A 25,333-nucleotide genomic window follows, 5' to 3' on the forward strand; every position below is an offset into this window, starting at 1 on the left:
TTTTCACACCTGCTGTGCACAGCTGCAAGGGACATCACCAGGTGCAAGACAATGGAAGATCAAATGGGTTAAAAATGAGCATATGGGAGCAGTTTTAATTGAAAGCCAATGAAAAAAAAAACAACCCAAACAAACCTGTCTTAACAGTACAGTTTATATCTGTTTTTTCCCAAGTTGAAATGCTGTCTGTATGCCACTGGAGAATATGGTTTGAAATGGTTACCACAAGGCCAATCCTGCTTTTGAAGGCCCTGCCTGACCTTGGCTGGGTAATGGTTCAAGTAACAACCCTACTACTCAAGCAAGCTGGAGCTAGGAAGGATGAAGAAAGGCGTAAACACCACGCTGGTGGAGAATTCCACTGGAGCAAATAAGGCCCTCATCCAGGGAAGCACTTCGTATTTAAGCATATGAACAGTGCCTTATACTCCAAAGAAACTCCTCTGATGCCTGAAGCTGACTGTGAGCTTAAAAGCGTTGTTGAACTGGGCCCCAGGTCCTGAAATAAAACTTTGATACTGTACTACAGCTAATGTAACTCACTGCTGTGACACGAACCCATATTTTTGGTATTAAACTGAATGACTTCCTTTGCCAGCCTTTTACATGTTTATGTTTTGAAAGACATGAATATCTTGTAAACCTATACTAGTTTTCAATGTGTCTAGTAGCACCTACCTGGTTCTCTCAAACTACCATAGTATATTAACATATTATTGCATTTTTCCACAGATGGGTATGGAGTGAACTGTAAAAACAAGCATGCAATCACATCAATGCAGACTTATTTCTTTAAAATGTCATACTGTATATGATTTATTATGTTAACACTCAACCACATCATATTATTTATGTCTGTATATTTTGAAAAAAAGTGCTGCTTTGATTGACGTCACCCTTTTTTCTTAGAAAGTAACAAGATAGATGCTTCAACAAAAACAATTAAAATACTCTAATATTGTCCTTAAAAGGTTTATATTCTTCTGATAAATAATCTGTCACAGCACCTTTATCTTCCATTTTACCATACCACATGATGTCTTATTCCAAATTCTCCCTTCCCCACACAAAAATAAAATCCCAGGAGAAAGTCCTTTACAGCAGACCATCATGCTTTTATGCTTCACGAACACATCAACCAGAGAGAAATACTTCTTTTGTCAAAGGTGCAAAATACAGGAGCAAAGCGAGCTCCAACTAGACTTAACTTGCGTTCTCCAGTGTAGAATCATTTCCAAGACCTGTTATGGCAACCTTTTCTTTTCATTGGAAGAGGAAATAAGCCGATGGGCTTACAGTGTTTTGTTGTCATATTTAAGAGCATGTGATTTTTCAGCTGTCAATTACACAAAAAAAAAAAAAAAGTTCAGAAATAATCCAAACAGAGACCTTCACTGTGGAGCTAAAAGCATGGCAGGAATTCTCTATCATTCACGGTGACATAAGTTTGTACCTCACAAAATGCATAGACAGGAATTTAATATAAAGAATTAGTCCATTTACTGTATACACAAAACATATATCTTTTGTTTTAACACTTCTATTTTTTCTTTTTTTTTTTCTTTTTTTGTTTTTTTTTTAAAGTTTTTTTTTTTTGTTTTTTTGGCAAACCAACATAGAGAAGCAGCTCTGGAACTGCCAAATTAAAATTGAGAATTTTAGCAACTCAATAGTACTTTTTAAGGATAGTAATCAAATGTGGTTGTAATTTAAAACCTGAGGCTGTGCACTGGTTGTTAGCTTAAAACTACCTTTCCATATAACATTGTGCTTCCATTGTATAACAAAGAAAAAATTAACAAGAACTAGAAAAGTTTGCTGCTGAACAGTGCTAGGACATACAGACAAAAAAATACTAACACATGTTATCTACTCAGAATATTGATGTTGAGTCATATCTAAAGGGATATAATGGACATTAGAAAATGCTTACTTGTGACTGACTTAGCTACCGCCAAAAAAGTTGAATATGTATCAAATAATGTTTAATTGAATTTATTATATGCACTATATACAGATACTAAAATGCCTTGCAATTGTGCCCCATGAACACGTCAAATTTGAGTAGGCAGGTGAGTTCATGTTTAGCAAATAAATTATAAAAACATAAATTACTCAGAAAGTTCTCTAATCTTTGTGATCCCAAAAGCCAGTAAAAGGGCAGGACAAACTGTTTTAAAAGAAGCTCTATTACTTAACTGCAGAATCTGTATAGCTACTCACATGTTTTTACCACTGAACCATGGCACTGTTGTCAAGGTACCATTTAAATCATAACAAAACAAAGCAAAATACCCCAAAAAATTCACTGGACTGATCTTTTTTCCCACCAAATCCAAACATATGAGAAGCTATACTAAACAGATTTCAATTTGTGTTTCCAAGGGTGTATGTTTCAAAAACAAGTTGCTTTTTGAATTATAGATAGACAGGTATAAAATATTCTTTGTAAACCTCTAATCTTAGACTTAACATTTTCTGTAAGTAAATTAGGACCTTACCTAACAGTACTTGTTATGAATTTTGTTCTATGACATACTAATAGGGACATGATAAAAGAAAACTGGAAAAGAAAGCTGCAAAACACTTAAATATGTAGAAAACTCGGATTAAGATGATGATTAACATTGTTAAGGCTGTATATTCAAGCACTGTATGTTAAGAGAGCAGTGGATATGATTTTTAGGCAATAAGAAATGTCCTGTTTTATGCATGATACTGTAACTATAGAATGATGATGTCAACAGCTGATTGTTGGCATAAACTGGCTACTTATAGCAGGTATGCGAGTTAATAAAGATAGCAGAAGATGGCAGAAATGAATTCTGAGAAATGATAGCCAGTTTTCTCCAGCAGTCAGCCTGATAAGTAAAACTCCAAGATTCTAGCTCTGCATCTAAATGAAATACTCTTTTTTCTCCTCTGCATTGACTTGGCTGCCTTCTGCATTGATAATGGCTGTGTCGGCATCAGGTGCATCTTCAGCTCCTTTTGCTTCATTTGTTAAATATGTTCCTGTAGGAATCAATACAAGAGAAAAGAAAAATAGAATGATTAGGGTTTTTTTACACTGCATTATAGGAAGTACATTTAAAACAATGTACTCCAATTTTTTCAATTTATGAAAAATATTTTTACACAGTTTTTAGTATACAACATAAAGGTGTGTTCAACTTTCTAATTTGCTTAAGAAATATTTACACTGATACTTATCCTAGTAAAGGCATATATACAAACTATAGTATATCCACAACAAATTAAGGAAATATTTTAATAAAACCCCATTTTATCTAACTGCGGTAATATGCAATACATTTTTCAATTATAAAATAGGTGATAAAATCTTGCTTATTTCATGAAATAGCTATCAAAAACAAAGCAATTTTGAAGAACTAGATATTTGTAAAAGTGCTTTTTTATAATGGCCACTGATCATTTGTATTTCTGTTTTATATTGATCGTATCTATGCGTTAATTTTACAGAACTGTATCATAGTAGGTTCCAAGAATTACAAAATTGAGGCAATTTTATTAAGTGAACCAACTCATATTATACTATCGCAACTATTTTTATGCTCTGGAAATGAATGAATAAGAAGAAGAAATGTGTACAATAGTCAAATTTCCCTTTGTGAAAATCATTATTTATGCTGGCATGAGATGTACAACTGTTCATTCTGGAAAGCAAAAAAAAGGAGACACACTTTCACTGGCTCATTAAAAAAAATCTGATTTTGTCCCAGGTAGTATAATCAAATAAAGATGTTTTTTATCAATTTATGTTTATGTTAGGTATATGATTTTCCTGTCTAAAATGAGAGTTACTGAATTAATACCAAAATACCAACACTCATCCTCTTTTTTTTTTTTTTGGGGGGGGGTATGGAAAGGGAATCAGCTGAGTTTTAGCAATAGGCCTACAAGCTGTACAAAGGTTAAATCTCAAGGCATGATTTTGGAATTAACTAGGTCAAAATCAAATCGCAGAGAAGTCAGAAGTCAGTGTCACTCCATTCCTGCTATCTTTAGTGGCAGAGGGGACTGAAAATGAAGGGACCAGGATTATTAAAGTAAAACCACAGAATAAAGTAAAGCAAGCCCCAGGAATGAACCCCTTATTCCAGCAGGATCATTGATAAACTGATTTAAAACTCACTACTGGATTCCAATATTATCTTTGAAACATATGCTTGAAATATTAGCAAAATCCATTAAAATGTAAATTTTGTTCACTCAATGCATGTATATTCTGCTGAATTGATATGGTAGTTAAAACTATGAAAACATGATGAGAACATGTAATCAAGTATCAGGAGTTAGGATCCAAAACCAAGGGGCAATCTTGCCTCCCTAAATCACTGACTTATAAGATGACCTTGGGCATGCCCTAACTCCATGTCCTTTGCCTTTGCCAGCCCACAGGAAAACTGGTGAAAATTCACAGGGACTTCACTTGGGACTAGACTGAGAACTATTTTTTGTTCCAATCATTTAGCAGAGAGGGGGGAAGGTGAAAGGGAATGGCACTCCCAGGTGAAATCATGCCTTGCTTCCAAGAGTGACTGAACTTCCACTAAATGTGTCCTACCTTTATGTCTTGCCAGGTATCGACCAAGGAGAATTATAGAGCATAGTGTTACAAAGACAACTACAGCCACTATTCCTCCTATAAGAGCATGATCAGGTCCGGTTTGTCCAGCCAAAGCATTTGGATCTAGAGGGAGAGACAAAAAAGCAAAAGTGGTTCTACGCTGCTACACTGAGAAAAAAAAAAAAGACAGAAAAATACACAATACCATGTTTTATAGTGATCATCCTGAAAATAGGGCATTTCACTCTTTAATATTCAGCACCGTTATTCCCACTTTTACTCCCAGTATCTTATCAACAGCAGAGTGCTGCTTGTATTCCCAGATTGTTAAAACCCTGAGGACATCACAGTTATGAAAAATATTACCCTATTCTTCTTTGGCAGAGGTTATTAAATGAAAAAGGTTCCTAGCTTTGTCCTAGTCACTTTACAACTGAAAACCTGGCCACAGCTATTTATAGAAGGAAAAACAAGGAAGTGAGAATTGGGGATCGGATAGCATCAGCAGAATAGTATCTGCATAATACATAATTTATGGAATTGATTCTCAGTGGGGAACCCTTATACGTTCTCTTCCTCTCATTCCTACCCTCTTGCACCAGAAATAAAAAGGCAGATAAAGCGCAGCCGTGCCAAGTTCCTCTGCACATGGCTGAGTCTGCATGGATTTGGTTAGATAAAGGTATCAGGCAACCTGAAACTCAGCATTCAGACTCAAGCATCAGCTCGTGAATTTACTACAAATGTTCAATCAACACTCAGTGTGTGATATCTATTACAACAAGCTGTAATAGATATCACAGAATCACAGAGTCAGCTGGCATGGAAAAGACCTTTGAGATTGTCAAGTCCAACCAATGAAGTGATACCACCTTGTCAAGCAGTCCATGGCACTGAGTGCCACATCCAGTCACTTCTTAACACTTCCTGGGATGCTGACATCCCTAACTAGCCCATCTCAATGCCCAATCACTCTTTCTGTGAAGAACTTCTTGCCAATGTCCAACTCAAACCTCCTCTGGCACAGCTTGCACTTTGGTGTTGTGAGGCCTCAGGCTGTTCTACTCAGACCATCAACCCCAGGTCCCTCTGCAGAGCCTTCCTACCCTCCAACAGATCGACACTCCCCCGCAACTTGGTGTCATCTGCACATTTGCTAATGGCAGAGTGAATCAGCAGGTTCCACTTTCCAGCTCAGAGCACTGGGAATATTGACAGATTCAAGTGTTCTGTGCTGGTCATTTGCTGTTCTGTTGCCTGATGCATCACAAAAATTGCAATGAGACAATCATGAGAAATGGCACAACTTTGGGGTGAGTAATTCTTCAGAGCTTTTAACCACAAACCAGTAACCTGTGACTGTTGACTCAACAGATAAATGTAGAAAGCAAAGTTTTAATCTGAGGATCATGACATGGTTCCTATTATAATGAAAATGCCTCTGTTATGAAGTAATAGTAATTCTCTGAAGATGTTATTAGCATGTACTGTATGCTGCAATTATTCCACTCTCACTGCTTCAAGGGCATTTCCCTTGTAGGAGCTGTTTATGTTCTTCAAATAGTTTGCAAACAACTTCTTTGCTTTGCAAAAGGGAAAGGCAGGAACAATATTTACACATAAAAGAGGGCAAATCTGTGAAGATGATAGAAAGGCCTCTGATAATGCTGAGGAGGTGTGACACCATAATACCATTATTACATTCTGCTGACCAGGATTGCTATATGGCAATAAGATGTATGGATATGTCTGGTATGGGAGTCTCATGAGTTGTAACAAGGCTAAGTGCTGGTGCTGTACCCAGGTCAGGGCAAACCCTGTTCTCAGTCCAGGCTGGGGGATGAACAGATCCAGAGCAGTCTGGCTGAGAAGGACTTGGGGGTGCTGCTGGGTGAGCTGGCCTTGAGCTCTTGCAGCCCAGAAAGCCAAATGTGTCCTGGCCTGCACCCAAAGCACCGTGGGCAGAAGCCAAGGGAGGGGATTCTGGCCCTCTGAGCCACTCTTCTCAGACCCCATTGTTCAGCCTGGAGAAAACATGGCTTTTGGGTGACCTAATTGTGGCCTTCAAGTACCTGAAGGAAGCCTGCAAGAAAGATGGAGAGACAATATTTACAAGGGTTTGTAATGATAGGACAAGGGGAAATAGCTTTAAACGAAGAGTATGTTTAGAGTAGATTTTAGGAAAAAAAATTTTCACTATGGGGGCAGTGAGGTGGTGGCACAGGTTGCCCAGAGAAGGTGTGGCTGCCCCATCCCTGGAAGTGTCCAAAACCAGGTTGGATGAGGCTCTGAGCAACCTGGTCTAGTAAAAGGTGTTCCTGCCCATGGAACTAGATGATCTTTAAGGTCCCTTCCTACTCAAGCCACTCTATGATTTCAAGATCCACAAACACGCATGTTCCATAGATGAAAGAAAAGAATCCTGTTTTCCCTTCCTTTTGCAAACTGCAAAGCATTCTGCAACTGCATTTTCAGGCTTGCTGGAGCACAGAGTGGTGTGGCCACTGGTACAAATCCAGGTCTGCTCATAACAGTCACTGGACTCATCAGGCAGGACTTTGTCACTTATTGCTGGCTTTCCAAGCTCCCACACCCTTCTCTTCTAGCTGCCACAAGGACTTTGGGGAAGCTGCTCATAGCACTTCTGTAGATATGATGGCAAATAATAGGTATTTGCCCTCAAAAAAGCTAGAAACACCTTATAAGCTCTCCTGCATCCTCTTTCACCTCCACATCCTCCTGGCATGGTGCTGCTGGTGGTGGCAGCACGCTGAGTACACAGCACCAGCGGGACATAGGTTCCATTTTGGTCATTAAATCTGACCCCAAATCCTGTGCACCAGCAGACTCACAGGGGAAAGCAAGAGTGCTGAAGCATTGCCTTCCAAAAGTAGGAGCTTGGAGCATTCAGCCTTCCTCTCCCTTGCCTTGCAGGGGTTTTGTTTTTTGAGCAGAGCAAGGAGGACGTGGCTGCTTGCTTGAGAAGATGGAAGGTGACAGCTTGCTGCAGGAATGCCAGCTTGCTTGAGCCATCTAGAAGATTCCTCCTTTTGTGGTGCCTGTGGCGATGCTGAGTAAAGCTCCTCCCTGCAGCAAAAGGGCAGGACCCATTTGGACTCTGAGGACCACCCAAGGGCCCAGGCCCTGCAGTGTGTGACCTGCAGGAGATGCTCTTTGGCAGCACTGGGACAGGAACAGCATGAGCATGTTTTCCCACTAAAAACTGGCTCCTGCTGATGTGCTGCCAGTAACAGTGAAGAATAAAAGGAGATCTTTTAAGGGATAATATACTTCCTGATGCAGGGCATAATCCAGAGAAGGGTTAGCACAGAACTTTATCTACAGGCATTTTTGCAAAGCTGATTGAAGCGCACAGCCTTAGCTCAATACCCAGACTTACAATGCATGTCCTCTGTGAGCTGTAATAAACATTACAGATAAAAATCCTCACAATTCACCGAGATAAATACATCTCTGTGTTTTTATCCTCTTCAGAGTGACTCACTCCTCCTCTGACACACCTGCTGTGACTACAGGAAGTGACCCAAACCCAGCCTCAACACAAGGTTTCCACCTATTACTGTGGATTAATGAGATTCTAATACTTCCATAGGCTGATTTTTTTTTAACATTAAAATTAACATAGGTATTCATTGGACTGCAAAATTTTTTGCTCTAATTTCAACCTAGCTATCAAAGCCACATTAGATTGGTTGGTATTGCTAGAGAAGTTTGTCCAGAGAAAACCCCAAAACCTTATACATAACCTATTACTACTATATTACCAGTGAACAATTCCTTTGTTGAAAAGGAAGAAGGAAATGAAGGCGAGAAAGGAAAAGATGGAAGCAAAGGAAATAAAGATAGATTCTTAAAAGTGGCCAACATTTTCTTGGGAAACAGACATTTTTTTCCATCTCAAAATGAAAATCTGCACAACATAAACAATATTCTGAACAGGAAGCATACCTCATGAATAGCCTCCTCATATAAAAATAATGCTAGCATTAAATATAAACACGCTCTACATTATGCATACAGAGTAATGCACTATACTTTTGCCTTTCATGAAATGACCTAAGCCCCATGAGTGAATTATAGATCTGGGGCTTTCTATTGTGGTATAAATAATTACTATTTCAAAATGTGCCCGAGCAGTATCTGAAACACAGAAATACAGGGATTTGGAAGCTACACTTTTTTGTATTTTAGGCATTATGCAGTGAATGTGCATAATCATTCAAGTGTTTTGGGCACAAGTCTTAGCAGCTGCCAATAAAGTTTCTGAAACCACTGACCACTCCATAGTCTGCTTACCAAAAAGCAGAATACTATTCAGATTATTTTAAGATTCACATTTTAAGCTTCATGGATCTTACCAAGTAAATCTTACCCTGCCATACACACAACTCCAGCAAATGAAATATTAGGTATGCAACTGTGCAATAAATACTTATAATTCAGCTGTTTCTATAGAAAAGAAGAAGAAGAAAAAAGATTATACTGTTACTGTTTTAATACATACTGGTTTCTACTGCATGAGCACAGGCAGCTACAGTACCCATGGCCTGAAACAGTGGAATTACAATTTTGCAATCAGACTAGATCTTCAGAGATCAGCTATCCTTTGATAAAACTAAGAAAATCTTATAAAAACATAATGATACAAAACCTCACTATACTCTTTTATTTGCACTTCCCCCCCCCCCCCGCCTAAATTTAGAAAGCTTCTTCAAAATACTGATTGCCAATGATGTGAAAATTTACCCATTTTCAGCTTTTGGGGTTTCCCTGTTACCATTTGTTCACAAACTGTGAATACACTTAAATTAAATAACACTCTTAAAGTGACTAAGAGGGGGAAAAAAAGTGCCTTATTTTTTAAGAGATGAAACACATCAGATAAACCTTAGACCCAATAAATAACTCGATATGTGCTTTTTATGACCTGCTGACAAAGTTTCAATGTAGAATATTTTAATATGAATTCACACTTTAGTTACGCAGAGAAATTTTGGAATAGTTTTTCATACTTTTGCATAAAGTGTATGTTAATTATTCACCTAATTTCACTTTCTTCATGCATAAGTTTCCTTCCTATTTATGCAGAGTTGACTTGACTGAGCAGGCTGCAGGAAAGGGTCAGATAACACTTTCCTGAGCAAAGGCAAAACAAGCACATTTGTGAATGCTGAAATGGCATATTTTGGGAAATATGTGCTCAAGTAGCCCTCTCATTTGCAGAACTTTATCAATATGTATTTTTGGCTCATATGGCAAATTTTTAAAAAAATCACTCTGAGCATGAGATGACCTAGGTTTTGAGGCATCCAAAATAACAATTAGTTTTGACCATTTCTACTATACAAAAAATTGGAAATATCCTAATTTGCTGTGGAGCTTTAATAGCATTCACAAAGTGAAGAGTTATTAAGTATATGTATAATTCATAAATTACTGTTCCTTAAGGCTGGGAAAAGAAAGGGCTGTCCTATTTCTCACAGAAGTACTGAAACCATCAGCCTACAGTCACTTTTACTGATTTAATGAATAATCAAATGCTTCTACAAAGTAGAATTGCTCCAATAAGGGCTCCTGTTGCATGGCTTTGTGTTACAATTTATATGGCAGAAAAATCTCTTAAAATGACTGCTGATCACTTCCCCATATTCAGGGACTTGCTATAACCCTCAGTACAACTCACTAATATTTCATATTTTTACAAAAAAAGCTATTGTTTTAAGGGCTTTGCTCAAGCCAGATCAGTAAAGCAAGGTGCATTTTAGGGTGGGAAACCCCAAAAAATACAAAATTTAATACAAAATTTAGATAAATATCTCTGTCTTATTTGAAAGGCTGTTGAAACAGTGCAGGTGAGCGTGAAAATGAGTGGTGGGAGACTGTGAAGATTTCTGGAGGAAATCTAGCAAGGAGCCTCAAATCATGAGATATTTAAACCTGCTTTGAAGTGTCCTAACCAGCAGAGAACAAACTGCAACAACTATGGGGGGAGAGTAGTTAGAGGATTTCTGAAGTCCATCAGTGAATGTAAATTACATTAGAAATATTCCCCAGTGATTTATTTCTTCATATCAGCTTAATTTCCCAAGGAGACAAGAGCTTGTGTGAATATTCTCTTTCACTCTGTTCAAATTACTTATGAAACGTGGTTCCATTACAATAAGTTTTAAGGGACAGTAAAGAATTTAAGAGTCTTGTTTTCTTATAACTAACCTGAGAGGACAGGTTGCAGCAGGGGCTCAGAGCTTATTAGATATCAGACAATGGAAGGATGCCTTTACAAAAGCCCTAATAGAGACAAATGCTTCTTTGAAAATCTCTGCCCAAGAATCAATTTTTCATTAGAGGTTTCTCTCCATTGCAAATACTTTGGTGTCCAGTGGCACAGATCCTGTTTGAAGTTTTCACATGTCTAGGTGGCATTCGTAACCTCTGAGCCCTTGCTTCCTCACCTTTTTCTCCTTTCCCCAAAGCCCACCCTTCGTGCTTCTCTTCCTTCTTGTCTCAGCTCATACTGCAGTATTTTCATAATTCAGTTAAAAAGCCACAAGGCACAATCTCATGGAAACCAGAGAAGATTTCTTTCTGCAGCTTATGGCACAAACTTGGGTTCTGAAATGTATTCAGACTAATGTCATTGCCAAGATTTCGCCATAGGGTTCATAAAATTTTTAATTGTCCCACCAATGCAAGTTTGGGGGGAAAAAAAGTAAAACTTAAAAAAATCAAAACAAACAAGCTAAAAAACCCCCAAACAAAAACCTCAAAACAAAAACATCAAAACAGAACCTCAAAGATCTGGTTTTACATCAGTAGGAAAAAAGACTAAAGCAGGAATTGTACCACATTATGGATAGACGGTTAGACTGAGGTGATAGCTGACAAGGTATTTGCCTTAGGAAAAGTGGCAGAAGTGCTGTCTGTGATAAATGCTGCTAAGTTAGAATTTACCCATTTTAGCATCTTAATTTGGGCACCCCAGAGTTCAATTGATCTTGCATGGTCTGCAAGGCTGAAACAAGTGTTTTTAATCTCTTTTTGTAACATACTACTAACCACTAAAGTACTTGTACGCCAAACTTGTGAAACTATTGTTAAGAGGGAGAAGAAAGAAACTTTCTGCACCTTCATTTAAATTGCAAAGAGTAGCTGCCCAAAGGGGCTGGTTGTGAAATTTGTTGAAAATGCATTCTGTTATTAACCAATTCCAAACTTAAAATATGTGACAAGCTTCTTTATCCTTCAGTGCCTGAAGCAAAGAAGAACAAAACATTGCACTAATATACAGCACATATAAACTGCTATTTTAATAGTAGAACATCATCAACCATAGCAAAGACAGGCAGAAAAAAATACTTCTACACCTTCAAAGGAATTGATAGCCTTTTCTTCTCATGCTACTGCAGTAGCACATTTGGCCCATTTTGCCTCTGTTTTTTTTTTTTTTTCACATTACTGAATTTATATACATTCCTGTTAAGAAGATCCTATGTCCCAGAAAGATAAAAGCCCCACGCAATATTTCAGCAGCTGAAACCACAGCTCCTTTCGAAGAGCTCCTGTTGTTCTCATGAAGCCAAGACTTCTTTCAGTGGAGAGAAAAATGCAAATGTGTCCTGATATATATTTGTGAGCAGGTAGCCCTTGTCAAAGTGAATAAAAGCATTACTCATACCTATTTATTTTGCAAATGCATTTTATTTTAATGCTTAGAAGAGAGCTGTATACCTACAATATTAAGATGAAAAGTTTAGCAATATTTTTCAGGCTCCTTAGAGCCTTGTTCCATATTTTGTGCCTGTGTCATTGACACATTTTTTTAAAGATTTTTTTTTCCTTTCTCCTTTTTTTCCTTAATGCTGCTGCAAAAGCTCCAGTTTCCTGAAGGGAACAGTTCCTCTAATTAGAGCACATAAAAGACTTTTCTTATTGACAACATTATATTTTTGGCTGTCAATAAACTCATTAATTGCTTCAGACTTTGTCTTAGGAAAAAAAGAACAGAAATCTGCAATGTTTTGCCTTCCTCTTATTTTCTGTAGAGGATAATTAAGTCAATTCTGGGTTTGAAGAAATACTTATCCATCCAGCTATAACTTCTGTAGGCTGTAGGAAAAGAGACAACTGGCACACATGACATGAAAATTTCCCTGTTAAGTTGAATGAGTCAACTGTTCCAGCATTTTAATTTTCATTTTCTTGTGAAGCTCCAGAATGCTCAATGCCTTCATTGCAGTAAAAAAAGATTGAACTTTGGAAACATTTACCTATTAGATACTTAAAAAAAAAAAAACCAAAAAAAACCAAACCAAAAAAAAAGAACAAAGAAGACCTTATCTCTATCTAGAAAAAATGAGAATCATGACTTCCTGCTTTGGGAGAAAAAAAAAACCACATTCCAGAAGTGTCATCTTTCTTTTGATGACTTTCCATCAATTAATATAGGAAGATCCCTGCTCTTGGTTTTCTTTGTCAAAAAAGACCAGAGACCAGATGGAGTTAGTGTGCACACAGCTCCTTTTCCTGTCACCAGAAGTTAACTATTTATATAAATAATAAACCATTCTCTCATTAGTACAGAAAGTGGAGATGCCAGTTTCGTCTCCCTTTCTTAGAGTGTCTTTAATCTGTGCCTTTTGGTCACTTCCCACAGACTTTGATTTGCTGGAGAAACAGGACGTGTGGGAAGGGAGTGTGGCACCTGTGCTCCGTAGAGCTGGCTGAGCGTGGGCATCTGCTGCTGGCTGCCATCACAGGGGCTGGGGCCAGACTCACATGGTCTCTGGCAGTCTTAGCACTCACATTTCAGGAGAAAGCAACTCATTATCACCATAATACATGATAGGAATTAGGGGGAGATTGCTGAGACAGTGATCATTCAAAGCGCTAAAGGGATCGCTCAAAGCTTCCTCCTCTAACTGAAGGAAGCCCCAAGAGCTAAAGTCCACTGGAAAGTGGCATAAATATTTCCACTGTGGCTTTTCTCCCACCTTGTTTTCCATGCTGTTACATGAACCCCCTCACTGATTGCTTCTCAGAGCTAATCAGCATCACTGCAGAGCTCAAAATAAATACCACAAGTAAGCAGTGGGAAAATGGCACATTTTCAGTCAAGAAATGGCATGAAACAAATGGATGGGGAGGATTAGTAGAGAGACACAGAGAGAGACAAAGAGAGACAGAGCTGGTCCTGATGGCAGAAGCTGGGGAGAAGTTTTGTCATCAGTAAGGCAGAGCCACACATGTAAAATTAGTTGAGAACAGGTAAGGATGGGTAAAGATCAGAGAGGCAGCAACAGATTCACAGTTGTACAAGGTACATTGTACTGAATATGTTCATGAGAGTTTTAAAACCAAGAAGGGCAGATTTAATTTAATTGAAGAACAGCTCTAATTAAAACTTAGTTCTGTGGTGGAAGAAAACCTATTGTTCAAATGAATTCTTTATGCTTGTCATGCTAATTTTTTTCTTACCAAATCAGATTAGACTAATTATAAGCCTATAATGACATCAAAACACCCCAGTAAACCAGCCACTTACAGCCAGAATCTGACACCTTATTCAGGCTGAACAGCAATTTAATCTGTCATGGGACTACTCAGTGAGAGTAACTGTAATAGAAGAGCCTCTTTGGCAGTTAATAGTATATTTTATCTGTCAATGTATCTCCAGATTAGCCATGCATACTTGTGGTTAGGGTAGTAACTGATCCAAAAGTGGATGTTGACTGGTCCAGCTCATCTCAGAAAGAGAGATGTGAGAGACATTAGCAGAGATAGCCTGCTGTAATGCACAGAGTAACAGGAATGAGGGGTAAATTATTTATAAGGTCAGCACCATCATTAATATGTGAGGCGTCTTCTATGGCTGCTCTAATTAGGACACAAAATCTTATAAAATTCTTTGTGACAATGGCAACATCCATTTGTGAAGCTTCTGCCCAAGAGATAAATCTACCTGCAATTTGTTTGAATTTTTTCCTTGTGGTTTAATTGAATGCTATCCATTCTTTATATGCCAACCCTGTACTAATGGAAACAACAATATTTTCCCCTTTTAATAATGACATGCTTGATGGAATTCAATTTCTTAACCAAATTCTCCTCTGGGAACATTAAGCCTGTTGTTTTCACATGCCTTTAAGTTAAATACCATCCAGCTATTAGTAAGAGATTGTTTGCTCTTAAAGCCATCGATTGGTAATGGGTTTGCTGAGAGTAACATTGGTCTTTGCTCTCCTAAAGGCTTTCTGTATTCATAAAAAAAATAAAGTTACGCGCAGTCTTTGGTTTATGGGCCTCTTTTTTTTTTTTTTTTAACTTGGCAACATGCATTAATTTCCAGCAGCATGATCTCCACTGTCAGCAGCACTAGCTGTAACACACCCAGATTCTACCAAGGGGGTCAGCCTGCAGCTGACAGATTCATTTCCTACCTTCTCCTGAGACAGCGATGAGGACCGAGAATCCAGAGGTCCACTGTAATTACTATGTATATTTCAGATTAAATAAATGTGATAAAAGCCTCCATCTGGCTGTTGATCAAATGTGCAGAGGCAGGCTGATTTTCAGTGACATATTACAATATGTCTCTTGTAACAGTCCCTAATGCCAGCCTGTAAATTACTTACATTTGGGATTACTTGACTACGGCAGACAGAAATATTACTCACTGTTAAAGTGCTGCCTACTGGGAGCATGGGGGACGTGGTCTAATCTTAAAGCTGTTAAGCAAGGCATTAAGAAATAATGGGGCCATGTTTATTTTAGTAAATACTGATTGTGCTCACACTGTTTGAAGATGGCAGACCCAATTTAATAGCAGCCTGATCTTGTTCTAGATGCTGGAAAGCTGCAGAAAGTCTAACACTGGGGAAATAAGTATCAGTAGTGTTCTAGAGGAAAACTTTAAATATCAGAAAAAACCAGCAAAATATATCAATAATTTCAAATTATACACTCTCTTCAGAAAAAAAAATCAGTAGTTCAGGGCCTTCCATTTAAGAGAAATCCTAACTAGAAACTTCAAAAATAAAATAGCACAAATTTCATGGAAAAAATAGACAATGAAGCTGCCATTTCACAATTTACTTTACAGCTCTCCTTGAAATGGTGGCTGCAACATGTAGGCAGTCAAAATGTAGTACATTACTGAAGGTCTTTCAAAACTTATGGTAAGAAAGAAAGATTGGGGAAAAAAATGTCTGGGGGATATTTACAGAGCAACTAATTGTGGTTTGAAGGGCTTTTCTTATGATTTACAGCTTCTTGAGCTTTATAGCTCACATATCAACAAGAAAAATAATTCAGAATTGAGAATAAAAGGCTTATTAAAAAAAAAGCCAAATATCATCTCCTAGTCAAAGGATGGATATTTCTGGTCTACCCTATTACATTGTCATGGTTCTTATTGCACATTTATTCTGCCCAGAAAGTGTAGCAGGACACTCTGTATAAATCAAGGAGAGTATTGGCCTTGTAAATTCTTGCTCTAAAGATGAGCAAAACACCCTTACTGTTGTATAGCTCTTAAAAGAAGAGCATCTTTGTACTGCAGTGGTTAAAATCTGTTTCCACCTAGACATATGTCCAGAAACAAGTTTTGGGAGTCATTATGAGCCTAAGAAAAATCTAGAAATATTCTTCTCATCTCCTATGTGATCATTACAACAAATTTTCCTTTCTTTCCCTGCTCAGTTCTTATTCTAACTACATGAGATTTGCTATATAAACCCTTCACCTTAAATTGTCTCATTAGCCTGCATCACTTAGCATCCACTCTTACTTAACTGAAGTGGTTCATTAAATGACATTTCCTTTTAAAAGACCTCTAAAAACTTAGTCCTCCCTTTAGGAAGTCAAGAAGACAAATTGTGCAAGTAGAAAATAATGTGCTAAACAAATCTGGAATTAACACAACTTTTTCAAATGCCACTGCTGAGAAACTTTTATTCTTTCCTTCCCTTCCTTCCTAATAAGTCCGTTGCCTTTACATTATAGCCATGTAAGGGACATGATATTTCTCTCTGAAGTATTCTGAATGCTCAAACTGATTAAAAATAAAGATGCCCTTCAAAAACATGATGACACCCTCTTTGATGCAGAAGCTTTTGTTAGTCAGTGAAATTTTGGATATGACTATCTAACCAACATCTCTAGCTATACCATTCCTGACATGCCAGTAGCAGACACTACATTCAGCTGAAAAATAGAAATTGTTTCTGAGAGCTGTGAAGCCAAGTGTGGGTATTTCAAGGTTGTTAGAGCCCTTAGTTCAGTAAAATATGTAAGCATGCTTTGAGACTTAAGACATGATTTCATGCTTTTGTTGATTTGGAACTGGGCTGTTAGACCCGAGCTCCAGTTGACACTGGCTAGAGGAGACACAGGCAAGTTAAAGAAAAAGCTAAGAATTCTTAAGCTGTGAGAAGCAGTGTTTTTAGCCTTTCTTGCCTTCTGGAAACCTTTAGCAGGCTACTCCTCCTCCCATGGAGTTGAGATTCATGAATTCAGAGCTCATTGTGACAGCTTCTCTCTGACACCAGCACGTCTGGGTCTGGCGCCAGTGGCAGCAGCGAGCCCGTGGCGCTGGGCAGAGCAAAATCAGAGTCCCCCTCGCTGGGAGCAGCCTCTCATCAAAGCCCTGCTCCTGTCACCTGGGCCAAGGAGGCAGCACGGGGCCTGTTCCTTCAATATCTATTTTGATACTTAAGGTGGAAAGGGGTTTTTTGCACCTCACAGCTGAGCAAAATCATGAAACCTTGCGCTTGCTGTGCTTGGTTGGCTCACAGCAGCACCTAAGGCCCAGAGGGTGGGGAGGTGCTCCTCCAGGACATCCTGCTGGTGGCAGCCCTTGAGAGCAAGTTTTTTCAGGAAATAAACATGGAAAATCAGATTGAAATCCTTGCCATTCAACAAAAGCCTCGACGTGCGCTTTGGCAAAATGTTTTTTATCTGAGCCTCAGGTCCTTTGAAACGAAGTGAGGGTCAGGAACAATGTATTACCTTGACTCACAGAAGGAATTATAAAAGAATGATTTTAGATATTACAGTACTTTTGGTAAGGCAGGCACATCACCTGCCTTTACACACAATATTCTATGTAATAGTATTTTAAAACATTTTAAATGAACTTCTGTGGGTTTAATTTCTACTAAGCTTTTTGTTGTAGATATATACATATATTTTCTTTCTTGTATAAAAGGAAACTGAGTATCTATTATTATGATTTTGCATAATGAAGAAATTAAAAGCTAAATGCTTTTATTTCAGAGAGGTGAGACTGAACAAGACAGCCTCATGCAGCTACGCCACTGGAAGTAATTCACACCAGATAACTGATAAAGATAAAAATAAACAGAAATATGGGAATAAGCCAGAAATAGGATGACTCTACTTTCAGATTATGGAAACAAACAGAGAAGTACTAGGGATGCTGTTAAACATAGTTAAACAGGACAACATGAACCCTTGGGTTCATAAACCACCTTGAACTTAATAGGAAAGGATGTTCCATTTTAATAATAGAATCATTGAAGATGTATGTCAGCTGATACAAGAAGGTACCGTAGAATTAATATTTAAAACAATGAACAGCTATGCTCTCCTGGCTTCAGTTTTGTTTTTCATCCCAGTAATGTCTACTTTCCCACAAGTGCTAATAATTTATGCATTACAATTAAACTTAGAAAATTATGATTAAAATGTCTTTCTATTTAGTTACACAAAGTTACCTAAAATCTCAGGGGAACAATCAAATATTAAATGCTTTATTTGTATGGTAATCAAATGCAACGACACAGTTTGGAACGTTAAAATTACATGAAGTAATCAAACCTCCATCTAGTGGTCAAGGTTTGGACAAGTGGAACAATAGGGTATCCTTGCCATTTTTGTCACCACTGAGCAACAAAAGCAACCACAGCAGTGACAAAAAAAGAGCCATAAAATGTTAATGTTTCAGAATAATGTGTGTACAGGTAGAGTGACTTCTCTTAATAACCATTCTGGCATGAACAAGTTATGTATTTATAGAGACCATTGTGCCTTTCATTGCTGCCACATGGTTAAATCTTCATGGATAATCTTCATAAACCACTATTGTTCCAAAAGCTACCACAACTCTATAGGTATAAGCCATAATACAATATATTTCACAGAATGAATGAGGAGGTGCTGGGAGAACTACATGCTGAAGGAGAGAGAGTTGAAGGAGGAAACACTCTTGCTGTCTTCTGCTACAGGGGAAGGAGAAGAAATGGTGGAGCCAGGCTTTCATTAGAGGCGTGCAAAGGAGAGAGGCAGTGGACACAAGCTGGGACATAAAAAGCTCAAACTGTCAAGAAATTCTTATTCACCACAATGTTGGTCAAACACTGGAACAAGTTACCCATAAATTCTGTGAGCTTTCCATGCATGGACATATGAAAAAATTCACCTAAACAAGGCCCTCAGCAATCTGATGTATCATGGGCCTGCTTTAAGCTGAGCTTGGATCAGCTAATCTCCAGAGGTCTGCTAAAACTTTTATCATTCTCAATTCTAAGAAATGGGCTATAAGCACCAAAATGAAGAATACATGCAAAAAAAAAAAAAATTGCAGTTTTCTGCATTTTAAAATGAACAGTTAATAACAAACCAGCATCCAGGAGGATGCCAAGATCCTGCTACTGCTTTACGCCATGCTGTTCTTTTTGTGTTGTCTTACATTGCTGCCATCACTGTCATAGCCATGCTGCAAAAATTCAAAAGGCTCCAGAATTATTTTTTTCCTATATTCTAGTGATGGACACACATGAATCAGGGAGCAGGAGTTCACATAAAACCTTAGAAATTATGCCACAGAAAGCAGATGTTTATTAGTAGAGGAAAATTCTATGTGATATATAGGGCCTTGTCTTCCTGTCACTTTTTTTTTCCTCAAAATAATCTGGTTTTAATCTCACAAACAGAGTCTCAGAATTCTAGGAAAAAAAACCAAAACAAACAAACTGTAAATTCTACACCAGATTATTTCAGAGAATATTTTACACAGCATTATACATAATGAGAATGTCAGAGATCAGCAAATTGTTCCAATGGACTTTCCATCAAATTATGTTTACAATTACTGAGAGGTTAGATTTGCAAAGAAATGAGCTGACATTTCAGCATTCTGTGGCAATTGCAGTATTTTCAGTCAGGATTTCAGTTTTATGGCCAGCTTGACAAAACTAGTGTAATTCTGTTTTCCTCAGGTATATCTAGGTTTATTTATAGTGAAGTCAACTCATTTGAAATATCTTCTATTGCTTTACTCAGCAGAGAAATTGTCATGCAAGTAAAACTCTGGATGGTGGTGTCTCTCTGTAATAGCAGGGAGTAAGAACCAACAACCACAGAAATTGCTTCTCTGCCTGTCAGAGTTGATATTCAATGCCCAAAACATTTTGTAGATAAAAATATACTGAATCTTATCTCCATGTAATAACAGTGAGCACGTGTTTTTCAAAGTACACTGCAGACCCCAAACGCAGCAGGGGCTCTGATGGAACTACCACATGGAAACCCTCATCTAACAATCTGACAACTAAATACATGGTCCAAATCTTCTCCCCAAAGGAGAGATAAAAATCCTGCTGCAAAAATTCTGGCCTGAAATTTCTCTCTCCCCTGAGTTTCCTGTGGGAACACATCCTGGAGAGCATCAGCCATCTCTCTTTTCCTTCCCCTTTCTCATATCCCTTCCTCTTTGGTGACATAACTTGACTCCAAGGAGAGGAAAATTTCTCAGACCATCTGTTAATGATATTGCATACCAACTCTATCTAGGTGTGTGCTTACACACAGTTTTCTGTGTCTCCTGCCTTCCACAGCTCTCTCTCACCACCTTTTTCCCCTACTATTTTTCCATGAAAGATGCTCGTACAGCTTCAGCAATGCTGTCATTTAAAATTACTTCAGCAGTGTCCCAAGCACCTCCACAAATCCTGTTATTGCTTATTATTTTGTTTCTGTTACTTTCTGCTATTGTTTTGGAAGTGAAGAACCTTTCCTGGTCCCACAAAAGTAGGCTCCATGAGACCTATTTTTCTATTCAATGTGAATGTGTACTCAAGATGAGAACCAAATGGACATTTAAGTATCTTTAGTACATCTTCAGGCAAATTTGAGCAGCAAAGTCATGAAGAGTGTTCACAGAAGAGTGGCTTAAGCCATTTAAAGGACAGCAAGACAAATGCATCACTGAAAATACATCCTTGGATATCTGATATGCTGTACTACACATGCCTAGAGGCAGCATGCCTTTTTTTGCACCTGTGGACCTACCTGCCCCAAAAAATTGTTTCACATTCACAAAGTAGGTATCTCTAGCCCTAAGTTGCCTGAGGGCCCAAGCAATTTGTTTTACCTCAAGAGTGTTAAATACACACTTGAAAACACTGAATTCAAACCAAAATGTCCTGACCACAGTTATTTTATTCAAGATGCAACATGAAGGGGAACAGAATCATTATCTTTCTCTAGGGATGTAGAAGTTAACAAAAATATTAAAATAAATACAATTCTTCCATGCATAAAAGAGGGTGAAACCCCCTGAAATACTAAGAGAACCACCACAACAAAATTACATGTCAATTACACTGATATTGCATGACCAACTTTGCAGTAAGAGACAGAAATCAAGTCCCCAGAAATGGACAGTGATGTTTTGGGAGAAGTAGGGCTTTGTGACTTTAATTAATTAAAAAAAAAAAAAAAAAAAAAAAAAAAAAACCCTTTTAAGTGGAACTGTCTTGGAGCATTGGATAATCACAGGAGTTACTGTTGGTGCCTAGAGAGGCTACCTAGAACAGAGGCCAGACAGAGTTAAAGGAATAAAGTAGGTATTTATTAAAAGGCCTTCAAAGGATACACCTTGGGCAGTACAAGAGCCTGGCCAAGGCTACACCCAAGATGGATGATGGGTCATGAGTTTTCACACTTTTATAAGTTTTGGTCCATTTACATACTGGGGTTAATTGTGCAGTTACAGCTTCAGGTTATGAAGTCCCATCCTCCCAGTTTGCTCTCCTCAATTCACTGTTTACACTTTTTTGGGCCTTTTGACACTTGCCAAATGGTGTCCCTGGTTCTCAGGCTGGAAAAGGATTTTAGTTTTGTCTAACTAAACTGCGAAGAGAACTTGCTAACATTTTATATGTAGTTCAGAGTCACACACTAATGCAGTACAGAATCTGAAAAATATGAAAGCTAAAACTTAAGGCATCACTGTACCCAAAGGCCTCTTTGAAATGCCTCATTCAGCACTGAACTTCCCTTCTCTAGCTGGCTGCCTAGCATCAGGCACTGAATGTCTCCTTGGCTTTGTCCTTGTTTGACTGGTTGCACCTAGAGAGGCAAATTCCTCCTGGGAAAATGACTCAGAAGATGGATGCAGTGACACATCCCCTATCTCATCTCCCTCTGGTGCATGAGAAAGTGCACACTGACCAGCAATGGCGTGATTTAGTCCTGCCCATGATCAAAATGTTCCAGAACTCTTAAAAAGAAATAAACTGCAGCCAGCAGAGTGGTTCCTTAACAACAGCTCACATGTGAATGAAGTGGAACCTGGAACTCTGCATTTGAAGATATCCCATGTGAAGCACATGGCATCATCAATATGTTCCTCTCCTTTCTGTAATGATCAGTTTGATGCCTCACTGTGCATTCAGGAGAATACATTCAGTTAAAATCCTCCCTGCATCTCTTCAGGGTTGTGCATTTTTGTCACAGCTGTTGATTTAAAACATGCTGTTTGAAGTATATGTACATTTAGTTGATAGGGTATATCACTCATTTGCATTCACCACTATTTAGTTTAAACAATTCCCTTTTAGCATCTTATGACAGGGATTTATAGTTAATTGACTAATTTTCTATACTATTAACATCTTAACACTTTTATGAGAACACAGAACAAAGCAGTGTATGTGAAACCTTGGAAGGTTTTCTTCTAAGCACTGCTTTTTCACAGAATTTATCTTCCAGTTATTAATAGGCAATCTGTAGAAGCCAAGATGCACAGTTAAATGTAAATCACATTGTCTAGTGTTGTTTAAATTTGTTCTTTGAAACATCTGCTTTTCAAGCTGTATTTACCTGTCTGCTGAGAGTCAGACAAATTACAGCAAGATTTTTTTGCCTGAAGAGATGTCTGTCATTTCACAGAACAGATGCAATGAAAAGAAGTTGACTTCCCTTTTTCTAAAATATGCTGGAGAAAAAAAATCCCAAAAAACCTTCCCCAAACAAAACAAATAGTTTAGTTTTCTTTCACATCCAAAAGGAACTACACCAGCCAACCCTTTAAACAAATACTATCATGACTGAGTCCCTCATCAGAGGCTTAGCACAGAACAGTTTAACATTGTGTTTGCTTCATGCTTGCTTTACTTTCAGTATCTAAGGATGCAGCCTTGTCCCATCTGACTCAATATACATTTCAACCTTTTAAATATTTAAAGCATCTTAAAACTACCACTAAGAGCTGTTGGCTGACAGAGATGGTTTTCCAAATCCAAACTACTTCTGGGACCTTCTTAGTGTGAAGTGCTCAAAGATGTGTTTCTTTGTATGGAGAATACAATCCCCATTCTGCAAAGCACTGAACAGGTATTTTTCTCATGCACATATTGATGTGATTGCCTGGCATGTCTATAAACACTGTGTCACTGAGAAGGCTTCTTGAACCAGATTTGTAATCTTTAATGGAAGTCTGTCTTGTTAGAGAACAAACTCCTGAATTGTCTCCAGCCTGGTGACAAAGAACCACCTTGTGCTGGTAAATCCCCAGGTCTAAGCAGTAGAACTTCAGGAAAGATCATATTGACCATTTAAAATCACATATATTTTGGTATAACTCCTTCTTGTGGACGAGTGATTTTTAATTTTCTTTTAGAGACAAGCTTTGTAATCATCTATTCCAGAAATCCTTGTTGAAAATGCTGACACATAAAAGAAAATTTAAAAGAAATAATAATTTTTTAGTCCATAGACTAACTCAGAGAAACAAATAATGAGGGAAGCGACAGATAAAATCTCTCCTCTTAATTATCAGTTCCCAGAATCTGACTTCAAAATATTCCATCTCTTCATGTGCCAGCAGGATGGATAGGGTTACTGGAGTACTAAAAGAACTCCAGAGCATGCTCCTTTAAAGGAGCAACAGTGTGTAGGAGATCCATGGCACTACAAAAGTACACGTTCAGTGGGTTGCTTAAAGAGGAAAAAATGTTGTGAAGCACTCCAATACAACACTTTGAAATGTCTCATATGTGCCTTCTGAGGAAACACAAAAAATGGTGGCTGGGATTGCTTTTTTGTAACTGACAACAGCATTTGATATCAGATCTGGCTTTTTGAGGCAGGACCTGTGTGAAACAAGCAGCTGTGCATCAAAACCAAAATATTCCTCCAAGGAGCTACAAGAAAGGCCCAAGACATAAAAGGACTGATAATTATAACAGCACAAACATAATGAGCTCTGAGTGTAATTGATGGTGAGTTGAACTGTTCTTTCAAAGAAAAAAAACCAAAACAAACCATCAAACTATTTTCAACATGTTTAGGGAGAGGTGTTCTACTGCTAACATTTTAATAGTATTTTTACACCTATATTGCACGGGAACCTTTTATTCCAAGAACACCCTGAAAACTGGATGACTCATTTCAATGTTACAGCTTGTGAAACATTTTAAACAAACTTGAAAATCAATTATAACAAAAGAAATGTTACACTGGTTGTGGAAATTTTGGAAAAAGCAAAGTAATGTTTCCTTCCCAGTATTTTGTGCTTATTAACTTTTTTTTTAAATACAAGAACAAAAAATATTTTAGGAGATTTTAAAGAAACAGAAGAGACTGGAGAGACTATGAAAGGGGGAAAAAGAATCTTCCCTAAGAATGCAAACCTCTTTGTGTCCATTCTCCTTCACTCTAGTTCATAAAGATTGTTGAGTCACAGTGATGTAACCATGACTTTTGGTGCTTCCTACATGACAGAAAGTGCTAAAATTCAGCAGAAAGACTCACTGTACCTTTGTGGGTGACACCAGCCAGGACCAAAAAAAGTACTGGGTACATTTTTTCTCTGTTTGGCAGAGGTAGGGAAAGGAAAGGCAGATTTTCAGAGGTTCCTTAGAATAATGAATTAAAATCAGCATGCCCTTCTCTTAGTTATTGCTGTTGGTATTAGCAGCAGGAGTACCAGTTGTATTTAATGTATATAGCTCTCTTTACCATTTGGGAAAAAAAGAATTAGTATTATAAACCGGCCTTCTGCTTGATTCCTCCAAATGCTGCCCCTTTGCCCACCATTTAAAATAAACTATGAGGGGTTCTTTAAATGGTGATAGGAAATAAAGTATTTATCTTTCCCTGGTTTTCACTACTGCCCCTTTCTATCCTTAATGCATTTAAAGTCAGAAGAATACCAACAAAGAAATAAAATACAAGGAAGAACAGAGGCTCTGCTTTGGATTTGCTGTGTGTGCCCAAGTATTTAGTATTATCAGTGAGAGGGTGCTGAAACATGGAATGACATCCTCTCTGAGAAAAGTGAGGATGAGAATAGCTCCAATGGTCAAACTCAGGCCCTATTAGGCCAGCAGGAAACTTCAACCAGCAAAAACAGATTTCAAGGCAGAATACCAGTCAGTGCTCTAGCATGATTAGCAAAAAACAGGTGGGCAAACAATA

At 38.0% G+C, this 25,333-nt stretch overlaps 1 protein-coding gene across 3 annotated transcripts in view; it reads right to left on the reverse strand.

Moving 5' to 3' along the window:
* Nucleotides 1-798: 798 nt before the first annotated feature.
* CADM2 (cell adhesion molecule 2) overlaps nt 799-25,333 on the reverse strand; it is a 573,596-nt gene continuing 549,061 nt past the window's right edge. For all 3 annotated transcript variants that reach the window (XM_066571920.1, XM_066571921.1, XM_066571919.1), the window contains 2 exons: nt 4,589-4,714; nt 799-3,015 (listed from right to left, as the gene is read on the reverse strand). In XM_066571920.1, the coding sequence (XP_066428017.1) occupies nt 2,897-3,015; nt 4,589-4,714 (245 nt within the window). In that variant the 3' untranslated portion in view covers nt 799-2,896. The remainder of the gene's footprint in view (nt 3,016-4,588; nt 4,715-25,333) is intronic.

This window comes from Molothrus aeneus, chromosome 2, assembly GCF_037042795.1.
Source record: "Molothrus aeneus isolate 106 chromosome 2, BPBGC_Maene_1.0, whole genome shotgun sequence".
Classification (NCBI taxonomy): domain Eukaryota; kingdom Metazoa; phylum Chordata; class Aves; order Passeriformes; family Icteridae; genus Molothrus; species Molothrus aeneus.